The 24,955-nt window shown below is 37.0% G+C and overlaps 1 protein-coding gene across 3 annotated transcripts in view; it reads left to right on the forward strand.

Moving 5' to 3' along the window:
- The window catches only part of trim33 (tripartite motif containing 33), a 175,391-nt gene that overhangs the window by 57,761 nt on the left and 92,675 nt on the right, over positions 1 to 24,955 (forward strand). For all 3 annotated transcript variants that reach the window (XM_069941504.1, XM_069941505.1, XM_069941506.1), the window contains exons 3-4: positions 16,645 to 16,792; positions 22,416 to 22,548. In XM_069941504.1, coding sequence (XP_069797605.1) covers positions 16,645 to 16,792; positions 22,416 to 22,548 — 281 coding nt within the window. The remainder of the gene's footprint in view (positions 1 to 16,644; positions 16,793 to 22,415; positions 22,549 to 24,955) is intronic.

Here is a 24,955-nt window from a genome sequence, read left to right on the forward strand (position 1 = left end):
GGGAGTTTGGTTATTGTTCTCCATTGAAAGTTTAAAATAATGGATGTTTGCTAAGAAGACACTTGTTTAAACAAACAGGAGGATTTATTACTTGATGAGCTGAACTTCTATGCCTGCTTTGAGATGAAGATCCAAACAGGACCTACTAGAATCCTTGAAAAGGCTGAGGACACTGTGATAGCCCTCTCTGAGGGCAATGTCAAAACGTCATTCGAGAGGGTGAACCCTCACAAGCCGCCAAGGCCCTGATGGCATACCTGGCAGGGTACTGAAAATTAGCACCAGCCAACTAGCCAGAGTGTTCATGGACATTTTCAACTTCTCATTGCTGCAGTTAGAGGTTCTCACCTGCTTCAAAAGGCCATCAATCATCAAGAAGAGTAACCATATAACATATAACAGTTTATTGCATGGAAACAGGCCATTTTGTCCCTACAAGTCCACGCCAGTTTACTCAAACAACTCTGCTAGCTCCCCGTGCCTATTCTCCGCCCATAACCCTCTAACCCCTTCTTGTCCATGTATATATCCAGCTTCCTCTTAAATGAAAGAATTGACTCTGCCTCAACTATTTCCTCTGGAAGATTATTCCATTCAGCCACCACTCTCTGAGTGAAGAAGCATCTTCTAATGTTTCTCCTAAAATTTTGCCCCCTTACCCTCAACTTGTGTCCTCTTGTTTCAACCTCCCCTGCTCTCAGGAGGAAGAGTCTATTTGCATCTAGTCTATCTATTCCCTTCATAATTTTAAACACCTTTATCAAATCCCCTCTCAACCATCTACATTCCAAGGAATATTGTCCTAGCCTCTTCAATCTTTCTCTGTACTCTAGGTATTTTAAGCCAGGCAACATCCTTGTAAATCTTCTCTGAACCCTCTCCACCTTATCTATATCCTTCCTATAATTTGGAGACCAGAACTGAACACAATACTCTAAACTTGGCCTCACCAACGCCTTAAACAATCGCAACATCACTTTCCAGCTCCTATACTCTATGCTATGATTTATGAACGCCAGCATACCAAATGTCTTCTTAACCACTCTGTCAACATGAGAATCCACCTTCAAGGAACCCTGCACCATAACTCGAAGATCTCTTTGTACTCGTGCATTCCCCAATGTCCTCCCCATTACTACATATGTCCTATTTCAATTATTTTTACCGAAATGAAGTACCTCACACTTCTCGACATTAAATTCCATCTGCCACCTTTTAGCCCAACTCTCCAGACAAACCAAATCCCTCTGTAATCCCTGAAAATCTTGCTCGCTATCCACCACTCCCCCTATTTTCGTATCGTCTGCAGATTTACTTACGTAGTTAACCACCCCATCGTCCAAATTATTAATATAAATTATGAACAATAGGGGACCTAGCACCGATCCTTGAGGCACACCGCTCGTCACAGGCTTCCATTCTGACATACAGTTGTCCACCATGACCCTCTGCTGTCTCTCCTCCAGCTACCTCTGGACCCATCTTACTATTTCTCTATTAATCCCTAGTGACTGAACCTTCTTTACTAACCTTTCATGTGGAACCTTATCAAAAGCTTTGCTAAAATCCAGATAGACTACATCAACTGCCCTACCTTCATCCACTTCTTCAAATAATTCAACAAGGTTTGTCAAACATGACTTCCCCTTCACAAACCCATGCTGGGTGCTCCAGATCAATCCCTGCTTATCTAGATATTGTTACAAGATCAAACCAGCAACCACAAAGAAGGCATATCACACAGGGGTAAAGATGAACAATTACTTTATTAACAAAAATTCACCTTCAAGCTAATTCGCCCTTTTATAACAATGCCCACTGGTTACTATGCAAATTTCTATAACAGTGTAAAACTAATAAATTCCCCAGCCGAAATATAACATATGTAATTAAAGTCTGTTATATTTCCAACCAGCCCACAGAAAAACCTGAGACACAAAACAAACACAAATCACACAAGACTCACAAAACTTCGATTTCAACCGAAGTAAAGTGTGAGATGCCTCAATGACTACTGCCCAGTAGCACTAATACTGTGATGAAATGCTTTGAGAGGCTGGTCATAGCAGAATTAACATGTACCCAAGCAAAGATCTGAACCTGCTGCAATTTGCCTATTGTCACAATTACTCCACAGCAGATACAATATTGCTGGCTCTCTCTCCATTCAGCTCTGGATCATTTTGAAAACAGCAATTCATATAATCGGCTGCTTTTCATAGACAGCTTGGCCTTCAGTGCAATTATTCAGTGCTGGTCAAGAAGCTACAAACTCTAGGCCTCTGTACCCCCCTCTGCAACTGGATCCTTGGCTTTCTCATCGGAAGACCACGTTCAGTACACATTAGAAACATAGTCTCCTCCTCTCTGATTATCAACACAGATGCACCTCATTGATGTGTGTTTAGCCCACTCATACAACCCTGACCGTGTGGGCAGACACAATTCCATTACTATCTACAAATTTGCTGATGACGCTTCAGTTGTCGGCAGAATCACAAACTGCAATGAGGAAGTGTACAAGAGTGAGATGGATCAGCTCATTGAGTGGTGTCACACTAATAACCTTGTGCTCAACGTTAGCAAAACCAAGGAGATGATTGTGGACTTCAGGAGGGTGTCAGGGGAACACGACCCAGTCCTTAATCGGGGGCTCAGTAGTGGAGAGGGTGAAGAACTTCAAATTCTTGCATGTCAACATCTCCGAGGATCTGTCCTGGAGCCTCCATGTTGATGCAATCATGAAGAAGGCTTGTCAAAGGCTATACTTTGAGCAGTGTCTGAGGAGATTCAGTATGTCACTGATGACTCTTGTAAACTTCTACAGGTGTACAGTGGGGATCATTCTGTCTGGTTGCATCACTGCCCTGTATTGAGGCGCCAATGGTTAGGACAAACATAAACTTTGGAGGATTTTAAAAAAATGTCCGATTTACGAACAAGCTGTAGTTTCAAGCTGAAGGCTGACCGAAAATAGAATGACGTCAACTTCCAGTTTGAAAGGGGGGTGTGGCAAGATGGAGTAGAGGGCAGACGTGTGATCCCACCCCTTCTCAGCCAGTTTTTTAAGCACCTGTCTTTAAAGTTTATCTAAGTGATTAAAAGTTGTATCTTTATTTTTAGGAACATTAGTGAGTCATAATGGGGACTAATGTTAAAAAAACGAAAGCTCAATTACAGAAGAAATGATCTTTTAAAAGTGCTGAAGAATTAAGGCGTACCTGTCCAGCTGAAGCCACGGAATTGTCATTTGGGACCTCCAAAGCACAGAGAACTCCTGCCAGGCTGAGTATTACACGGGCGCTGACCTTGTCTCCATAAGATGGCGCCGGCATGTTGACGAGCTCGGCTGGAGTTGATTCGCGCGTTCGTGATGTCTGACTCGCAGGCGACCTGGCTGAGAGAAGAGCCCTTGAGCTGGAGACGCGCAGAATGGCGTTAGAAGCTGCCCCTGCGCAGTACCTGGCCTTGCCGGGCATGTGCTGTGCTTCCAGGGTCCGTGAATTACTGGACCACATGTGGGCTGAGGGGGGGCCTGAGCGGTCGTGTCTTGATGTGGTTGGGATACTGCCATCGGCTGTGCAGACCCGTAGCCGCACAGCGAAGGGTCCGACAATGTTGGAAGAAGAGGAAGATTTACCTTTAATGAGCAGTTCATGGGAACAATTGGAGGTGGAGTCTAGAGAAGGTAGGCCTCAAGATGTGGAACTGGAACTTGAAATGGAGTCTGTACAGTCTTGGAAGGGATTGCCTATCATATGGACAATATGTCTAAACAAATGACTCAAGGGTTTTTGGATGTGACAACTAAAATATCTGAATTGTCTGAAGATATATCTATTGTTAAGAGGGATGTCAGTAAATATATTAAATCAGTGGATACAGTGCAAGAAAATTTAAAAAAAATTGAAACAGCTTTTTCTGAATGTAAAATTCAAGGTGTACATAGTAAGGAAAAAATAGAGAAAGTGGAAGATTCGTTTGTGGATTGGGGAATCCAGAAGAAAGACTTACTGAAAAAAAATTGATTCATTGGAAAATCAAAGTCAGAGAAACAATGTGAAAGTTGTGGGTCTTCCACAATACATTGAAGGGTCTGATCCGATAAAAAAATTTTTCAAGAGTTGGATTCCTGAGGTGTTGGGCAGAGTTTTTTTTGGAAGGTGTATTATTGGAGAGGTCACATAGAGCGTTACGAAAGAAACCGTTACCGGGACAACCATCACTAGCGGTCTTAGTTCGGTGCCTGAACTATCAAGACAGAGAAATGATATTACGGTTGGCGGTACTGAAGGCTCGACAAAGTCAATCTCCAATGATAATTCAAAATAATAGAGTATTTTTTTACGCAGATTTGAGTCAAGAAATTATTAGGTGACGACGGGAATTTAATTTGGCTAATGAAGTACTGTAGCGGAAGGGTTATAAATTTGCTTTTCGATATCCTGCTGTGTTAAAAGTCTTTTATGGTAACTTTCAATCTCAATTTTTTGAAAATAGGTTTTTGCTAATTCATTACCGGATTTATGAGGACATGGAAGAGTTTCATCACCGTTGCCTAAAAAGAGGGCAAATAGAAATGGGCAGAATGGGAAAAATGGAAAGAAAGAGGTGTTAACACAAAGTCTTATTGACAATGAAGATCTGGAACAATCATTGGGAATGGAGTCATTGGGTTGAATATATTTATAGTATTGGATTGTATTAATGTGAATGATGTATTTCTGGCTGGGTGGGTGGATATCACTGAAATCTTTGATAGTCATCTGCCACTAGTGGGGTTTACCACACCCAGTTTTTTTAGGGCGTTACTACCTTTGGGTAGTGTTTTTTTTTGGGGGGAGGATAATTAAAATTTTTTCTATATATACTTTCTTACAAAAAAATATTTAGGGGAGGGAGAGTGGTTTTAATTTACTAGAAAGGGAGCGATATTTTGTAGTAAGTGATTATATTGTTAGTTTATAAGGATATCTAATTTGAAATTTGCAACTTAATGTTCAGGGGTTAAATAATCCGATTAAGCGAATGCGAGTTTTGGCTTATATCAAGAAAATGAAAATTAATATTACCTTTTTACAAGAAACAGATTTGACTGAAAAAACATTTGAAATGGAAGAGAGATTGGATTGGGCATTTTTTCTTCTTCATTTAATTCTCAGGCAAGGGGTGTAGCAATTTTAATTCATAAGAATTTGTCTTTTGAGTTGCAAACTATGGATGGGAATGCTGGAAGGGTTTTAAAGGTGAATTGTAAAATTTTTACTGAATCTTGGACTAAATGTTTATGCACCTAACGTGGACGATGAGTGTTTTATTTCGGATGCTTTTTTTTGTTATCAAGTCAAGCAAATGAAAATATTTTAGTTGTGGGAGATTTTAATTGTGTCTTGGATCCTTTGTTGGATAGATCCCCAAAAAATATAAAGAAATCAAACATGGTGATACAAATTGGGTCCTTGATGAAGGATTTTTCTTTTTATTTGTCTCTACATGATTCATTTTCTAGAATAGGTTTTTTTTTAGTATCGGCACATTTACAAGGAAGGGAATTACAGATAGAATATAAAAGGAGGGTTATATCAGATCATTCTTTATTATTTTTTTCTTATGTAAGTTCAGAAGTGGCACGTTCATCTTATAGATGGAGATTTAACACCATGTTGTTGAAAAAACCAGAGTTCGTTATTTTTGTTAAAGAACAGATTACTTTTTTTTGTCTGAAAATGCTATTTCAGTAAAAAGTTGTTTTGTGTTATGGGATGCATTAAAAGCTTATTTAAGAGGACAGATTATTAGCTAGACAGATTATTTCTGCATGACAATTATACTTAAAGTTAAGAAGCAGTATATGGCAGAAAGTTTAGAATTAGAAAAGCTTATTTAAGAGGACAGATTATTAGCTAGACAGATTATGTCTGCATGACAATTATACTTAAAGTTAAGAAGCAGTATATGGCAGAAAGCTTAGAATTAGAAAAGCAAATTGATGAATTGTAGAAGGAATTTCAGAAGGAAGTGAGAGAAGATAAAAAAAAGTGGCTTTGACTAAATTGAAATTGCATTATAATACATTGCAGATTTATCAATTTGAATGTTTAATTAATCGATCTAAGCTGCATTATGAGTTGGGTGAGAGGGCACATAAGGTACTTGCATGGCAGTTAAAGGAGAAACAGGTTTCACGGATTATGAATGCTGTAAAAAAAATTCAATCGTTACCTATAAACCTCAGGAAATTAATGACCAATTTTATTCATTTTATAAAAATTATATACTTCTGAGGGGAAACAGGATAGTGGTTCTATTGATTCTTATTTATCTAAGTTAACGTTATCAGCATTAGAAGAGGAGGGTGTAATGGATCTGGAAGCTCCGTTTACAGAATTAGACATTAAGGCAGCTCTTTTGGAAATGCCCTATGGGAAGTGACCAGGTGATGACGGTTTTTTTCGGTGGAATTTTATAAAACTTTTTCTGAAGATTTATCTTCGGTGTTTGGGGAAGTATTACAATGAGTGACTGAACAGTATGAGTTACCAGAATCTTGCTCTCGTGCTTTAATTACTGTAATCCTGAAAAAAGATAGATACTCGTTGAAAGTGTATTCGTATAGACCTATTTCTTTATTGAATATTGATTATAAAATTATAGCAAAAGTGTTAGCAAATTGACTTGCTAAGTATTTACCTAAATTGATGCATGTTGATCAAACAGGTTTTATTAAAAATAGAAATGCTTCAGATAATATTCTTTGATTGATTAGTTAATGCATATCGACAGCAGCCCAACTGGTGGTTGCACTTGAGGCGGAAAAAGCCTTTGATAGGGTCGAATGGGATTTTTTATTTAAAGTATTGGAGAAGTTTAAATTTGGCCCTTTTTTAAATTGGTTGGGTTAAAGCTTTATATATGAACCCGACTGCTAGGATGGTGACAAATGGTCAAGTTTCATAGTTTAAATTAACGTGTTCAACTCAACAAGGTTGTCCATTGTAACCAGCTCTGTTTGCATTGGCTACTAAACCGTTAGCTCAAGCAATAAGGCAGAATGAACAGAGTTATGGATGAATAGTATAAGATTAATTTATTTCCAGATGATGTTTTGATATATTTAACAAACCCAGAACAATCATTGCCACATTTACAGGAATGTTTATTACAATATGGAGTATAAAAATATTATAAAACTGAAATGGTCTGATAAAATTAAATATTTAGGAATAATTGTAAATACTGAGTATCAATCTTTATACGTTAAATTATGTTCCATTATTTAAAAAAATTAAAGCAGATTTAATTAAGTAGAAAGGTCTTCTGTTAACTTTAATTGGTTGAGTTAATTATATTAAGATGAATATTTTTCCTTGTATTCAATATTTATTTCAATCAATACTGTGTTCTCTTTCAAAGAGTTTCTTTCAGGATTTAAATAAAGTTACAAGAGAATTTTTATGGAAAGGTAAACTACCACGGGTAGCATTATATAAACTTACTTGGAAATATGCGTTAGGTGGGCTTCATTTACCTCATTTTCAAAAGTATTATGAAGCAGCCCAGTTGAAATTTATTAGTAGATTGATGGATTTGGATCAGCCTCCGATTTGGGCTAAAGTTGAGATGGCCTGTAAATTTGTTGTGGGAATATAATATGCTGATATTAAAATATCTATTAAAACTATGGATTAAAAAAAATAAAGATTTTAGGATCAAAAGGTAAATTGTCAATTTTAACTCCATTATATAATAATCAGCTTATTTTCTTTTCAATGTTTAATAGTCATTTAAAGAGTTGGGATTCTAAGGGTATAAAAACATTACAGGATTGTTTTGTAGAAGGACAGTTTCTTTTAATCAATTGAAAGCATTTTGATATTGCTGAAAATTCTTTATTTGTTTATTATCAACTTCGATCTTTGGTGAAAAATATGTATGGTAGAGAAATGATTTTACCTGTATTGACGGAATTCGAGACTTTGATTTCTTCTATATCAAAAAAGGGTTATATTTCTGTTATGTACCAAGTATTACAAGACAATATGGATAAGTCGGAATGGGAGAAGTCTAAGCTTAAATGGGAAAATGATTTAGCTTTTGTTTTTCCTGAAGACTACTGGGCAGATATGTGTCATGATGGTGTTACTAAATTGATGAATGTGCAGTATGGAATGGTTAATTATAATTTTCTACATCAGTCGTATTTAACCCTAGAGAAATTGAAAAAATATGGTTTTAGTAATTCGGATTCTTGTTTTAGATGTGTACTGGAACTTTTTTTTACATGCTGTTTTACTTGTGTTCATGTACAACCATTTTGGGAAGAAATTAGGTTAATTTTGAAAAAAAATTATATAATTTTAAGTTACCATTAGTTCTATCTATTTTTTTTTAATGGGTTATATGATTCCTTTAAGGGGATTAGGGTTGGATAAATTTCAAATTGCATTTATATATTTAGCATTGTCTGTAGCTCGAAAATGTGTAGCAAGAACATGGAAAGATAATATAGTGATTAATATAATGTGGTGGCAGAATGAATTGAAAGCTTGTATTGTCATGGAAAAAATTACATATAGTCTGCATGACAATTATACTTTTTTTGTTAATAAGTTGTTACTTTATTTGGAATATATGCATTTAGATATATTTTGATTTATTATATACTTTTAGTTTCTCTTTTTATATTTTAGCTCTCCTTAAGAGAGCTGTCTGGTGGGGTGGAGTGGGGATTTGATTTTTTTCTCTCATTTTTTCCCCCCTTTTTTTCTTTTTTAATTTTATTTAAATTATTTAAAATATATATTCATATAAACTTTTCTTTATGGAATGTATTTTGTATTACTATTAATGATTCTTCAAATAAATAAAATTTAATAAAAAAACAAATTTGAATGTGTTTGTCATAATTCTAATAATAATTACCAAATATTGCATAATTTTATTAGTATTGTGTCACCAAGTCCCTGCACTAGTCCCGCTGCTCCGCACCCTCCCAACAGCCCACTGCTAGCCCGCATGCCAATTCTACCACCCAGCTCCCTCCAGGCAGACTGCATCCAGCCCCCACACCGATCTCTGGGTGGGGGGACAGCAAGAAGAATCAACAACATGCGCCACTGCCACACCTCTGTCAGGCTATTTCACACACATTCTGGGCAAAGCTGCGAGTGGACGAGGGGGACGAGCAGCCTGGTGAAGGGAGGGGGGGAGGAGAAGAAGAAGAAGAAATAGCAGCAGCACAAGGCCTGGGCAAATCATTGGTTGTGTGCTGGTCTGAGTAGCTCAGGGGAGGGCATAGAAGAAGCAGTGTGTACCATTCTGGTCGGCCCACAAAATGGCCACTGCTTGGCCTTAAAGTACAATTACTATTATATTTAAGATGTTTTAGTGTGTTGTGAAGTGCTGTGTGTGTATATATATAACATTTGACTAACTGACACTAAATAAGGACCATATGTACTGCTTCTGACTTGAATGCAAATTAGGGTTAAAGACAGACCTAGGTAATGGAATTCATTTTTAAACCGGGGATTGCCCGTAAAATTCCATGAGAAGGCCTATGTCATGCTCTCCTTATCAAGGAGAGACACAGAATTGGAGTGGCTTCGGAAAGGATGGCTACTTTGCTGCTTCTCTTTGTCAAGAGGGAGAGCAATACTACTGTGGTTATTTTAAATGGATGCTTTTGACTGAAAGAAAGCAAGATCATTTTTAATAATTACTTCATAAAAACCTTGCCTAGTTTTGTGAAATGATCATGAAAATCACAGTGGAATTGTGGAAAAATGATTCGTATGAAGAAATATTTCTCTGAAAGCAACTCTACAATAATTTGAGTTCTGAGAACACCTACTCCATTACTACTTTTGAGCAACAATTTGAAGATTCAGAGTTTCAACACAAGACTTGTAACACACACACTTTTGAGTGATGTAAGAAATGTTTATTATTAATAAAAATTATTGTTTGGAAGATACCATTGACTTGCTGAATTTCTATTGCTGCTGGTCTTGGTTGTAACATGCAGTGTGGCCAACATAATTCCTTATGGAAGACTTTTATTAGGGATAATGGTTCTGTTTTGCTCCCAGTTTAATATCAATTTTCTAAAAGTGCCTGGATCATTTAACGATCCGTCATCATGTCATGTATCTTACAATGCAAGATTTGGTGATGGACGGTGTAATATTTTATGAGATAAACATCTTTAATATGTATATATGTATTCTGTAAAATCCTGTGCTTAAAACAAGCATCCCCCCCCCCCCCCCCCCCCCAGGCAACCATCAAGAGTTCCTTTTCTAGAATGGACAAGAATCGATTTGGGAAATTATGCCCAAAGCAAGGAATATTGTCAAAACACTTTGGATTGCAGGGATTCTTACCCAGCTTTAAAATTACAACAATTCATTCTTTATTTCAAAATTTTCTTTAATAATCAAATTTAGTATGAGTTCGAGAGTTGTATAGCCTGCCATTATTGGGCCAATTAAAAAAAATATCTGTTCAGTGCATGTGTTTGAAACCTGTGATCTCAAAGTCATTAGGCCCTTTCAAATTGTAGCATCTGGTAGCCCTTCTAGGATCTGGTTGAGATTACTAGGTAGTGTGTACCACTCACTCCTTTCTAACCTACCTGTTAAATTGCAAACCCAGCGATTTAAGGGAGATCCCATCCTGTGATGACGTGGTGAGTGATGTATCTCACAGTCACAGGCATCGCCACAGGGAATCTCCTGTTTCCTGTGTTCTTTCTGTTTCCTTTTTGTTTAAAGTTCCTTAAAACACTGGCTTTCAGTTTCCCCCTCTTACCCCCCACCCCCACCCCATTTACGGCTGCGGCACATCGAGGCAGCATCGCAACAGCATCCTCTATTAAGCCAGCCCGGGTAAGTTTTACTGGGTTCGCTGACCACCTCTGAGGTGGATCTGGGACCCGGGTGGATTTTGACTGGGTTTGACTGGGTTTCCCAGTTCATCCTGCTGAAATAACCTTGTTCCTGGGTCTTAAACTGAGTAAATTGCCTGGTTAACCCCATTTTACAAGGCATTTTGAAAGGGCCAACTGTTTTTCAGTTTTAAGCTGCTGTAAAGTTTGATGAAATTGATCTTTTGGTTTCTGTTCATCAAAAGTTTCCTATTTTAACACATTGAGAACAGAAGAAGTAACTTCAATTACAGGACCTTGTTGATTCTGCATGTTGAACAATGTCTACTGTTACAACGTAGACCAGCAGCAATAGAAACTCAAAAAGACATTGGTATCGTCAAAACAATAGTTTTTATTAATAAATACTAATAATATAAATTTTTAACTAACTAAAATTACTCTGTGTGGCATATCCAAAACCATACAGTTTAGGCACAATTCTGAAGAGATGATTCAAATTTTAAAGTTCAGTCTTGAAGATCTTTTGTGTTGAAACTTAGTGTCTTTAAACTGTTGCTTAAAAGTTCTAAAAACTCAAATTCTTGTAGAGTTGCTTTCAGAGAAATATTTCTTCATACAAATGACTTTTTTTTTAAACATTTCCCTCTCTTGCATGGAGGTTATGGAACACGATTTTCACAAACACAGACAAGGGTTTTAGACAAATTGACCGTTATAAATGACCCCAGTAGTACTGCTCTCTCTTGACAAAGAAAGACAGTTGAAGTGGCCATTTTTTCCAAAGCCATTGCAATTCCGTGCTCCTCCCCTTTCAAAGAAAACACCGTCGCAGTTCTTTTCCCACAGAATGCTATTGCATTTCTGACCTCAGATGATCTGGTTTATAATAAAGAAGTTGCTTTCTTGAAATATCTGAATCACATGACATGACTGCTAGGTCTATTTGAAGTTTCTTTAGAAAAATGAGTCAACAAGCAAATGGTCTCCAGCCTGTCTCCACAGGTCATGAAGCAAATGACTTTCTGCTAACACAGGTGTTTCTCCAGCAAACATTCATTCAGTATTTCTGTGGAACAATCACTTTATTTTTTTATGGCATTTAACTGAACAATAATAAGGCACTTGAAGGAGCCTCGGCTTCTGCTTTAAAATGATGTAATGTGTCTTCCCTGTTTCTAACCCACAAAGTACTCTCTAAAATATATTATTGCATAGCATAAGGATTAATAATAACATAAGTCTGTCACATCGGCATGTCTGTTCTAGTTGCAAGAAAGGATGTAAATGTGATGAAAGGGAATGCACTGGAGGTTCAGTGGATTAAATGGGGAAGAGGGAAGAATTGGTCCTTTTGAAGAAAAATTAGGCAGACTGAGTTTATATATTAAAAAAAAATTACATTGAAATGTTCATGATTCTTGCTGGAAGATGCACAAATTATACTTTGCCTGGCTATCTAAATCAGAGATCACAGCTGTGTCAGCTTTGTTTCAGAATATATTACATTCCATGTAATCAAAGAATATTGGGCTAATGCAAGAATTGATTGGTTCAAACCCATTGGAAGTACATAGTGCTATTTATTAAGTTGGCAGCATGTTAGAGTCCACGACATGAAAAGGAGAAAGAAAAACATCTAGAATTGGTAAACATCCCTCTGCTTAATGTAGCTTACTGTATAAGATTCTGTCTGAGGCCAGTGCTAATCATGTCAAGTACGCTCTGAGGTTAATTCATCTGTCAGACCAACTATACCCATCGGAAAGATTTGACAGCCCAGCAAGACAGTCCAGTCTGTCCTTGTGAGGGGAAGGTGTTGTAGACACATTATGCCAGGGAAAGTCTTTGACAATTTTTTTAAAAAGAGATGAAGCATGGTAACAGAATCTTCCCCTCCCACCCCTGTAAGTTTTTGGAGGGTGGGAGGGTAAACATGCAGACATGGGAGAATATACAAACTCCTTACAGACACTGCCGGATTTGAATCTGGGTTGCTTGGATGCACATATTCAATGGAAATCCTCTCCAAAGGGGTTTGAGGAGGGAATCAGTAATTGAATATGTTTGCAATACATAATGATTAGAAGTGCAGTCCTAATTCAATGTTAGTAAAAGGGAATCAAATCAAATCTGGACTTGATGTAGGGAAGCCTTTTCCATATGTATTGAGTTTATTATTTTGCCGGGTCCACGGGATGGATTTGGGAATGAGGGAAGTGGAGAATCCAGACAGTGAAGCTGTTTGGACATCTGTTCAGTTTCACTGTCATTCCACATAGTGAACGTCTTCAATCTGAACTGGCTTTGGGTCTGAATAAAATTGAAGCAACTTCTCCAACTGATCCTTTGTTCTGCTCACCACAGGGTTATCTAAATGAGCTGGGAATATGATTCAAAGGAGCTGGGACAAGCGTCAAGATCGAGATGGTGTATATAGCCATGATGAAGCAAAGCATGAAATTGTTAGGGATGCTTCCTCTCCACTCAGCAAAGTGTCTGTATCAGTTGCAAAGTATTTTAGGTATTGTAAGCAGTGTATGTGTGACTTATGCTGCTCGTTGGCTGTAGCAGTGATTGTCTATAAATCTCAAAATGGAATATAACGTACTCCACGAGCTAGAGTTCCAATGGCTACATTAGTGTGTGACTATAAGGTTTATGGACAGCTTGGTGCATGCATCTTGGATACAAAAATCCTAGGCTATTTTGTTCTGTGTCTTGTCACTATTATATTAAAAAAGGGGGCTTGAATGCAGTAGATAAGGTTGGAGGTGGTCATGTGAATCTTTGCCTCTTGTGGATCTATGTGTGGTGGTGAGAGAGGAAGTGTTGCACTTCTAGTGATTGCAGGGTAAAGTACAGGAACCACAGAAAAGTGAGTGGGAAGGAATGAGGAGATGAGAGAAATATGGAAGAAGTGATTCAAAAGGCGGGAAAGGATAGATGTGTCTGGTGGAGGGATCTGGTTGCAGCTGCTGGAAATGATGTGCTGAGATTGCCTTTTCCATCCATTTGGTCTTGTATCTCACTTGCAACCATCCAAGGACCGAAAGAGCCCTTCCACATAGATTCATTACTCTATATTAATGAGACTAAATGCAGACTTGGGGAACATTTCACAGTGCATCTACTTTTATCTTTAACGTCCACCCTGAGCTCCTGGTTGCATGCCAGTTCAACTTTATTTTTTTCTCTTTTCCACCCAGCCCCTCACTTATTCTCATCCTTCCTTTGTAGCTCTATCTCCTCATTGGATTTCTCCACTTTCTTCCCCCTCCCCAGCCCCTCTGGTTGCAACTGATCTCTTTTCTACTATCATTGCCATCTCTTGTTATCATATTTTCCAACATCCTTTGTCATCTAATATTCCACTCCACCCTGTATGACTTACCTCCCACTGTCTCTCTCTCCCTTTTAGACTGATATCTGACAAGTTTAGCCTTTCCCTACTTCACCATCCTGCCAAGTGCCCCAGACCTCTTTACACTAGCTTCTTCAAGTTTTCAATCTTGATGGTGTTCTGGTGCAAAATGTTGATTTTTTTTATCTCTCTTCTCTGACTGATGCCATTCAGACTGTTGAGTTCCTCCAGCTGATTGTTTAGCTTCACATTCTAGCATCTGCAGTTTCCTATGAATTTTCATCTGGAGGTCATACTTGAAAGGGAAATGGTCCATCATGTTGGATTTGTTCTTCAAACAGAATGCCAAAGTCATGGCAGAATTCCTCACCAGCAGCAATATCTTGCTGATGTTGAAAAGGGTTCAATCAGATTATTTGTACAGAACTGAAGTCTTAGTGCCATTGCACCTATCCTCAAGGATGAAGGTGACATTCATCTCCTGGAATGTCTATGTGCTATGGTTCATCGCAAGTAGTTGCATTTGGGATGTTGCGTGCCGTTTAGAATGTCTGCCTTATTTCAATAACTTGTTGATCTTCCTGCTTGGAACTGACTGAAGGCTGAAGCTAGAGAAATTCCAAGAAGGTGGATAATATACTGACAAGATGTACTGAAGCTTAATGTGGCAGTCCTAATAACTGGAGAATGGGGATATTTTATGGTCCTGTTGTCACACTACTGAGGGGTTGGATGCTATTTTCAAAATTCTTTGGTACTAATTGTACATGAAAGAAAAAAATTGTTGTGTGCTGATGCAAGAAAATGAAAAGTATATTCTGTAAATGGTGACTTGAAAATTTTAATAGTTTATCTTTGGTGTAGAATAATTAACCAGACAGGATGCCACTTAATCATTTAATGATGAATGTTTCTTTCGCAGCGCATTGTTTATTTGGTGCCCCATGCCTCCTCCCTTTTCTTCAAGTTGAAATATTTGCATTTAAACATTGCTTATTATTGGCCACCCATTACTTTACCTGCAATTTGAATATCATTGTGACGCATGTTTTTCAATCAAAATTTTCCTTCTAAGAATATTTTTTATAATATTTTATTTTTCATTTTTAAGTATATTTAACAATTCTTCTTCTTTGGCTTGGCTTCGCGGACGAAGATTTATGGAGGGGGTAAAAAGTCCACGTCAGCTGCAGGCTCGTTTGTGGCTCACAAGTCCGATGCGGGACAATTAACAATTAAACAAAATATGAAATGTCAAGAAAACCCTATTTTCCTACCCTTTCTGTGTAAACACAGTTAAACAAAGAAAAGCCCCATCGTCAGTTTGCACAGTGAAACACATGATATTACCACAATGTTATATTTACAGAGGTCTACTGGCTAGCCAGAAGTGATCGCATCCCGATAGTGGCACTGGTGAAGTCCCTATATGCTCTAGATAAGTTTGCCAAATTTTCAGGAAGGTGTTAAAAATAAAATCCTTTTCTTAGACTCTGCAGTCTTTTCAAGAGGAATGCTGCCTTTTCTCTAGAAAGGTGAGACCCTTCTGGTACGACTTCTTTGACACCTTAGCTAAGATCACAGGGGTCACCTTCCCTGTGGACCCAAAGCTTTGCTTACTGGGGAACTTTATGCATGTTGGTAGATTGTTAACTAATTTCCAAATTAAATTTACAGAAATTGCTTTTTGTGTGCCCAGGAAATGTATAGCAGTGACATGGAAATTTGACCCTTCCCCCACCCCCCTTCATTGATAGATGTTCTTTGGAAATGATCATTTTAAATGTTTTAAAAGAAATATGCATGTTAAACAATTCATTTTTTGCAGACCCGCGAATTTTCAGTATTTTGGCTGCTTTCCTCAATATTCATATGTTTAAGAGATGTGGAAATTTGAGGGTTTGATAATTGAATAATTTGGACGTGTTTGGTCAATTGACACAATGTCATGAAGGCAATCTACATTTGTGTTCCATGTGCAAATATTTGATTGTTAAGATTGGGTGAATATTACCAAATTTCAGTTTTTTGATATTGCTCGCTGTGTTTCTCTGGTGTTGGCATTTGAGCCTTATTCATTACATCAAATATACTCAGCAGTATTTGAGAGAAGCTGGGAAACTTGTAGGATAAGTGCTTTCTGCATCAAGTATTCCATGATTTTGAAGTTAATTTGGTACATTCATATTGTAGCAGTAATGGCCAAGATTTAATTCAGATATGAAATGCTACCTTGAATACAAATTTTGGATTTGAAATGTGTTTAAACAAAAAGTTAACCATAGCTGGAGAGATAAAAGTACATATTCTTATGTGAATTCTTAAGTGAGGACCAGCTTAAAGAATTTTTAAACTGACAATGACTTAAACTGACTTTTTTTTTGTTCCACAGGTATGCACAAGCTGTGAAGATAATGCAGAAGCTAGTGGATTTTGTGTGGAATGTCTTGAATGGCTCTGTAAAACATGTGTAGAAGCCCACCAGAGAGTGAAATTCACAAAAGATCATACAATAAGAAGAAAGGAAGATGTTTCACCAGGTTGGGAAATTTGCCAAATGTTTTCCTTGTATTGCAAACTTGATCTGAACTTTCCACGTCCAAATTGCTTCACCAGAAATTATGCAAAATAATGAACACAGATAGTAAATATTAGGAAAGCATGTGATATCAAAATGCAGATGACCATATAGAAATAAAATGGATATTTTAGATTTGTTATCAGGCATTACATTGTGCTTTAAAGTTCATGAATCATAAATATACAGGTAGTCCCTGACTTATGACTGAAATTGGGATTGAAGGATTGGTCGCAACTTGGATTGGACGCAAGTCGGATTCACCCTACCATACATAGCTTAACGAGGTCTTAAAGCAATTTAAAAAAAGATTTTCAACAAATGAATCTTTAGTGAAGATTGTCAACTTGTGTACGGTACCTTTAATAAAGATACTCAACATATGAACTTCTAGTAAATAATAAAGAATCTCAATATTTACAGTGGAACCCTGATTTAATGCGACCCAATTTAACGCGAATCTGGATATAATGCAATGAGTCATTTGGGCTGCAGTGGGAGGCAGAGATCTTGGGCTACCATGGAGAGCGGTGATCACGGGCTGCTGCCGAGAGTGGAGATGGTTGGTTTACTAAAAAATAATTTGTGTTTTAATTTCAATTTTAACTTCATCATTTATTGAAACCCAGATTTAGCGTGACCCCGCTTTTATCGGGATGCAATTTTTTTTGGTCCTAAACTATTGCGTTATACAGGGCGCCACTGTTTTCAGTACTTTTAATACAAAATATGTACTTGTACAGTAGTTTTAATATTTAAAAAATATTTGGTCATACGTGCGGGTGGGTGTAACTTGAGTAGATAGGAAGTTGAGGACTATGTGCACTAAAGAGGAATTAGGAATTTGTAACAGATCTGAAAGTGGTCAAGACCTGAAGGTTGCCATTGGACTTACAGAAAAAAGTAAATGTAAAGTGAACAGTAGTTTTTGTCATAGAACTTTAGAACATAGAACATTTCTGCACAGTATAGGCCCTTTGGCCCTCGATGTTGTGCTGACCCAAATATTGCTTAAAAAAGTACTGAACACTCCCTGTAACCGTCTGTTTTCTTCCACCCATGTGCCTGTCGAAGTGTATCTAAATGCCCCTAGTGTTTCAGCCTCTACCACCATCCCTAACAAGGCATTACAAGCACCCACAACTCTACATTTTGTTTGGGGGGGGGGGGGGAAAACAACTTACTCCTGATGTTTCCCCTAAACTTTCCTCCCTTCACTTTGTGCACATGTTGTCTGGTGTTTGTAATTCCTGCCTGGAAAAAAGTTACTGACTATCCATCCTATCTATGCCTCTCATAATCTTGTGGACCTTTAAGTCTCCACTCAATCTTCTACGATGAGAAAAGCCCTAGCTCTGCTTACCTTGCCTCAGAAGACTTATTTACCAATCCAGGCAACATCCTGGTAAATATCCTCTGCACACACTCCATAGCTTTAGCATCCTTCCCATATGAGGTAACCAGAACTGAATGCACCAGAGATTTGTAGATACAACATGGCCTTTCTACTCTTCAACTCAAGCCCCTATTAATGAAGCCCAGCATCCCATAGGCCTTTTAAAAAAAAAATTTCATGTTTGATTTTCCAAAGACTCATACAAATCTAATAAACAATATATTACATTCTCTTTCCACGAAATATGATTTATGGAATCCTTATTTCCCCCTCTCTTCCCTATTCCTTAAATTATACAAATACCAAATAAAAAAAGTATAAAACCACTAAATACCGACAAAGGCAACGATCCTCCTTGAAACTAGAGGACCTCAAATATTAAATTAAAACATGTAGGAGCAAAATCACATGTCGTCTGTGCCATATTCCTCATTTCATACTCTTAATCCTTTGCCTGCTGGGACAGATTGCTTCTGTTCTCTTCTTTGGAGGTTGGGGTGGGATGGGAGACATAATTCTCCATTCCTATGTGCCTCAGGCTACACTTCAACAAATGTGTCATATCTCTTCTGTAAATTGTAGGTAATTTTCTCTCGGGAAATGCTATACTGCATTTTTGTATTCCATCGTGCGATATTTAGCTGAGTGTCGGACTTCCACATGACAGCTGTACACTTCCTGGGTACTGACAAGAAATTATATTGCACCAGCATGTGTCTGACATTAACACTTCCCGTCAGGCTATTCAAACACAAAATCTTTCCACTATCATTCATCAGTTGTTATGTCCAAGTTCAACTCCCATCTTTCCCTTGATCGATGCAGGCCTGGCTGCAGGCCTTCACTTTAGATGATGGAATACATTCTAAAGATAAATTCACCCACAATCCTTTTTCGAATTAGAGTCTCCATGTCACTACAGTCAGGCAGAGTCATTGTTGGTCCCAGTTTGTCCCTTAGGATGATCTTAATTGCAGAAAGTAGAAGAATGTTCTATTTGATAACTTGCATTTAGTCCTCAACTACTTGAATGATCCCATAGGCCTTATTAACTATTCTATCAACCTGTGTGGCGACCTTGTGGGATGCATGGATTTGGACCCCCACGTTCCGTAAGTAGGGATGTTTTCTTGGTTTCTGAAAGAAGTTTGCAATAGGGTCGTCATTAGGAAAAAAAAGCTATGCACCAACCGTGCCAAATTAATGAATAATGCCTGCTTTTCTTATAATAGCTTATATCACAAGGTATTAAAAGAATGACAATAAAAGATCTGGCAAGTGGATATTTAGACAATATACCAAGATCTTAATATTCTTTGAAGTGTTTGCTCAATACTTCCTTCATTTATTTTTCAGAATATTTTTGTGATTAGTATCGTGTTGAGAATTTTATTGATAAACTCTTGTCTCACATTATTTTCTCAGTGGTTTAATGGCATTTCCTCAAAAGCAGATCATGTCTCTTCTGAATTGTTTGGCCTTGTGAGATAGCCTGCTGTTGCACATTTTTGCTCCACCTGGTCTCTCAGGTTTATCTTTATTGTTAGTCAAATGGTGCCATATTTCCACCAAACTGTTTCCCCCCCTCATGCTTGCCAAATTATCCAAACTCCCTGCTCTTACATACTTCTAGTTTCATCTAATAGAATAATTCCTTTCATTCACTGTCACCAAAGCCAAGGAGCTAATTGATAACTTAAGGAAGGAAAACCAGAGGTATACGAACCAGTGATCATTGGGGAATCAAAGGTGGAGAGGGTGAGCACATTCAAGTTCTGGGGGGTGGTGGGGGGGTTCACTATCTCATTGGATCCGTCCTGGACCAAACACACTAATAGCATCGTGAAGAAAGCACGTCAGCACCTCTAGTTCCTCAGGAGTTTGCGGAAGTTTGTAATGACATCAGAAACTCTGCCAAATTTCTACAGAGGTGTGATGGAAAGTGTGCTGACTGGCTGCATCATGGTCTGTTATGGAGACACCAATACCCCTGAGCGTAAAGCCCCCCCAAAAGATAGTGGACACAACCCGTCACCCGCTCCGCTATATATGGAGAATATCTACAGGGAATGCTGCTGTCAGAGAGAAACGGCAATCATGAAGGATCCACACCCTGCAGCACACACACTATTCTCACTGCTGCCATCAGGAGAGAGGTGTAGGTGACACAAGACTCGCACAACAGTTTCATGAACAGATGCTACTATTCTAACAACAAACTCTTCAACAACAAACTCAATTATGGAGTCATTTAAGGACTCTTGTGCACTTTATGGATTAAAAAAAATTCTCTGTGTTGCACAGTCAGTTTGTTTATATTTATCTGTTTTTAGTTATTGCTTACATGTGTATGTTGTGTGTGCAGTTTTATTTTGTACCACAGTACATTTTTTCCCTATATCCAAAAAGCTTATGATGGTTTTCATATTTTTTTTTGGTTAATGGAACAATGGCTTGTATCAGCAGGTAAGCAATAACAAAAAAAACCAATGGCAGGCTTTTCGTGCATGAAATAATGTTTAATATGTACTTTAAAAAAAAACAACTTGATCTCTGCTTACAAAATAAAATAAGTGCCACACCAAACACTAGAAATCTCCTCAATGGCATTTTCAAATGTTTCCTCCAGTGTCATTGACCTCATTAAAAATTATTTTTGTCTTAGAAGTTTCTCTGGTTTATAAACTGACATGATTTCTTGTTCTGTTATGAATGCACACTGCTCTAGTCCTTCAATAAGTCCATCACATATTTTCACCATGTCCTCTATAGGCACATAATGCAGGGTCAATTAGGTCATTTTCCAACACCATGCTCTTCTGTAAGATGTCTCACACTTCCACCACTGTCCATTTTTGCCAACAGCTTGACTTTCTGTTCTATAGGCAAACATAAACTCTTCCTCCTTTTCACTGACATCCATTTTGCATCAGAGCTCCACATGGGCAACTTGTGACATCATATCCGCGCCACAAAAAAATTTGGTTAATGGATAATTTTGGTTAACAGAACTTGGGATAAGGGGAAACCTGCTGTACCTTTAAGTTGTTATTTTGCCTTGTCTTCAGGGAAAAAAAATTCAGGGTTGTATGTGATGTATGCACTCTGACAATATTACCTGAAATCTGATTCTTTAAAAGAAAAATGCTTAATAGTTTCCTCACCTCTGTGACCCCTGCTTTCCTCCAGACTAATTATAAAAGATTAGAATAGAAGGGTGATTAAATTAAAATCTTCTCAGAAGATGTTTGATTTATAGTAGTTTAAAAATTGGAACATTTTAGTCGTGTTTTTAAAAAATGGCAAAGAGCTAGCAAGAACACTAGCTTAAGTATAATTTTGTTATATATGGAATTATGAATTCTCAAATAGCTTGGTATTTCATAAAAAAAATCCTAATGTACTGACCGGGAGGTGTAGATTAATTGGTGTAAATTAGGCAGCACAGATTTGGGCTGGAATGACCTGTTTCTGTGCTGCGTGTCAAAATTTAAATTTAAAATTTTATGAACCCCAACCTTTTGAATCGACACTGGTGCAGATGCATAAAAGCTGAAGTAAAATAATGAAGTGGATTGACCGAGCAAATATCCACTTTTTCAGTCTTTAATTTTTCAAGAAAAATATTATGGATGGGAAGAAAATGTTTACTTGAATTGGAGTGTTGGGTGCCTGGCCTTTTATTTTACAATGTGGTGCAGTTTGAACAGGAATTTGGTCAAACACAGTCAGCTGGACGAACTCAGTAGATCAAGCAGCAACAGTGAGAGGAAAAAAAATTGGTCAATGATTAAAGCCTAAGCTTTGACTCAATAAAGGGCTCTTGCTAGAAGCATTGACCATGCCCTTTTCTCCAATTAATGTTGCTTGACTCCGCAAGTTCCTCCAGCAGATTGTTTGGCTTCTGATTCTAGCACCAGTACTGTCTTGTGTGTCTGCATGTGATAACTTGTGCCTTGGATCTTGAAATAAAAGTCCAAACTTTAATTAATTATTTTGAATGGAAAATGTGCTCAGGGATATGGCATTTAAATGGGAGAGAATAAAAAATTCCATACAAGACTTGCACTCATTGCAACATTCTAATTTAAGTTTTCAGTTTGTATGCAAATAATCCTTAATGTTTTCAGGGTCTACATTCACCAGTTTAAAATCTCCACAATTTTAAGTATTTCCTTTTGAATTACAGAGGCAGTGGGAGCATCAAGCCAACGCCCTGTGTTTTGTCCCATCCACAAGCAAGAACAGCTGAAACTTTTCTGCGAAACCTGTGATAAACTAACCTGTCGGGATTGCCAGTTATTGGAGCACAAAGAACATAGGTAGGTTCAAATCTGTAGAATTTCTGAAGGATTTTGTGCTGAAGAATATCTTCCAGATTTTTTTGAAATTTTATTTAAAAAATTTTCCATACATATAGTCATAACCAGATGCAAAATACAATAGTCAAATATTAGTATCGAATCATTATGCACAATGGTATAAAACCTCAAGCCCCTACCCTAAACAAAACCCCAAGAAAAGAAAGAAATGAAAATAGGAAAAAGCATAGAAAAAGAGATTTTTATAAAAAGTAAGAAAAGAATAGAAATCTGGTGTCTGAAGGGTACATCTATAAATTAATTCCCTCCATTGTAAATATGAACGACAAATTTTGAAAAGTACCTCATTTATTTCTCAGGTTATTAGTAATTTTCTCAAGATGAACACATTGCATTTCTGTATAGATGGGTGTCCGATATCCATATTCTCACTCGATATTTTCTTGCTACTGCTGAGGCAACCTTTACAAATTATTTTTTGATATATAGATGATTTATTTTGGACTTATTCCTTCAATATTATCTAATAAAAATAACATTGGGGTTTGTGGAAATTTAATTCCTGTCATCCATTCTAAATAAATTGCCAAATCTAACCAAAAAATCTCAATTTAGGACTGGAACAAGTAGAATGTAAAAAGGAATCTCCTGACCACATCTAAAACACTGATCTGTTAAATCTGATTTCAATCTATTTAACTTCTCTGTTGTGAGATATAATTGATGCAAAAAAAATATATTATACTAATCTATATCTTACATTTTTAGTATTTGTCATGCTATCTCAGCATAGATCTGACCAATCATCGTTCATATTTACAATGGAGGGAATTAATTTATAGATGTACCCTTCAGACACCAGATTTCTATTCTTTTCTTACTTTTTATAAAAATCTCTTTTTCTATGCTTTTTAGATCCATCTCCCATCCCTGTCTGGACCAATGTCTCCCATTTGGAAGTCCCCTTTAGCAATGAAGTATACATAGTTGAGATAAATTTCTTTATATATCTCTTGCGAATCAACATTTCTACATCATCGCATTTTGGTAATAACATTGTTGGACCCAATTTATCTCTTAAATAAGCCCTTAATTGATAATAACAAAAAAGTATTATTTTGTATCCCATATTCATTTTTCAATTGTTCAAATAACATTAAATTCCTTCCTTCATAACAATTTTATATGTATCTAATTCCTTTCCGGGACCAAACACTTAATAATTGATTATCCATTGAAAATGGAATGTTGATTTGTTTTAAAATCAAAGGCATTTTAGGCAGGACAACCCCTCTCATTCCAATTTTGTTATTTCAAATATGAATTAAATGTTTCAACAAGGGTGCTTCTCTCTCCCCAAATATTAATTTTGATTCCCATTTATATACAAAATCTTCTGATATTCTCGAACCAGTTTATGAATTTCTGCTTTAATCCATGTCGGCTTTTCCCCCTCATCAAAGAAAGAAGCCAAAAATCTCAATTGAGCTGCCTTATAGTAATTCTTAAAATTTGGTAACTGTAAACCTAACTCATACTTCCATGTCAGTTTGTGCAAAGAAAGTCTAGACATCTCACCCTTCCAAAGAAAACTTCTTATATATTTATTTAATTATTGAAAAAACTTTTGTGTTTGAAATAAATATTGTACTCTAGGAAATATATTTATTTTAATACAATTAACCCTACCCAATAATGTTATCAGCAGTATCTTCCACTTATTCAAATTTTCTCCAGCTTTAAGTAAAGTTACATAATTCAATTTATAAATATTATCTAATTTATTATTTAGCTGTATCCCTACATATTTTATTCCATTCATCAGCCATTTAAAATGGGTATCTTGTTGACGCTGAGTGTAATCCCCTGTATTAAAGTGCATAATTTCACTTTTATCGCAATTTACTTTATAACCCGATACTTTTCCATATTCCTCTCGTCTTAAATATAATTTATGTAGTGAACCTTTTGGTTCTGTCAAGTAGATCAAAACATCATCAGCAAATACATCAATTTTATGTTCTTCTTGATTAACTTTAAATCTTTTAATAACAGGATCAGGCCAAATCAATTCTGCAAGAGGTTCAATTGGCAAAATAAATAAAGCGGTGATAATGGACATCCTTGTCTGCTAGATCTAGTTAATGAAAACAGTGCTGAAACCTGCCCATTTGTCATGACTTTGACCTTTGGTTCATTATATAAAGTTCTAATCCAGTGGTTCTCAACCTTTTTCTTTTCACTCATGTACCACTGTAAGTATTCCTTATGCCATAGGTGCTCTGTGATTCATAAGGGATTGTTTAAGGTGGTATATGGTTGAAAGAAAATGTTTGAAAACCATTCTTTTAATTGTACCTAATGGACTCGTTATGTGCACTGTTTCAGAACTTGAAAGGCAATGGGC

This window comes from Narcine bancroftii, chromosome 5 (genome assembly GCF_036971445.1).
Source record: "Narcine bancroftii isolate sNarBan1 chromosome 5, sNarBan1.hap1, whole genome shotgun sequence".
Taxonomy (NCBI): Eukaryota; Metazoa; Chordata; class Chondrichthyes; order Torpediniformes; family Narcinidae; genus Narcine; species Narcine bancroftii.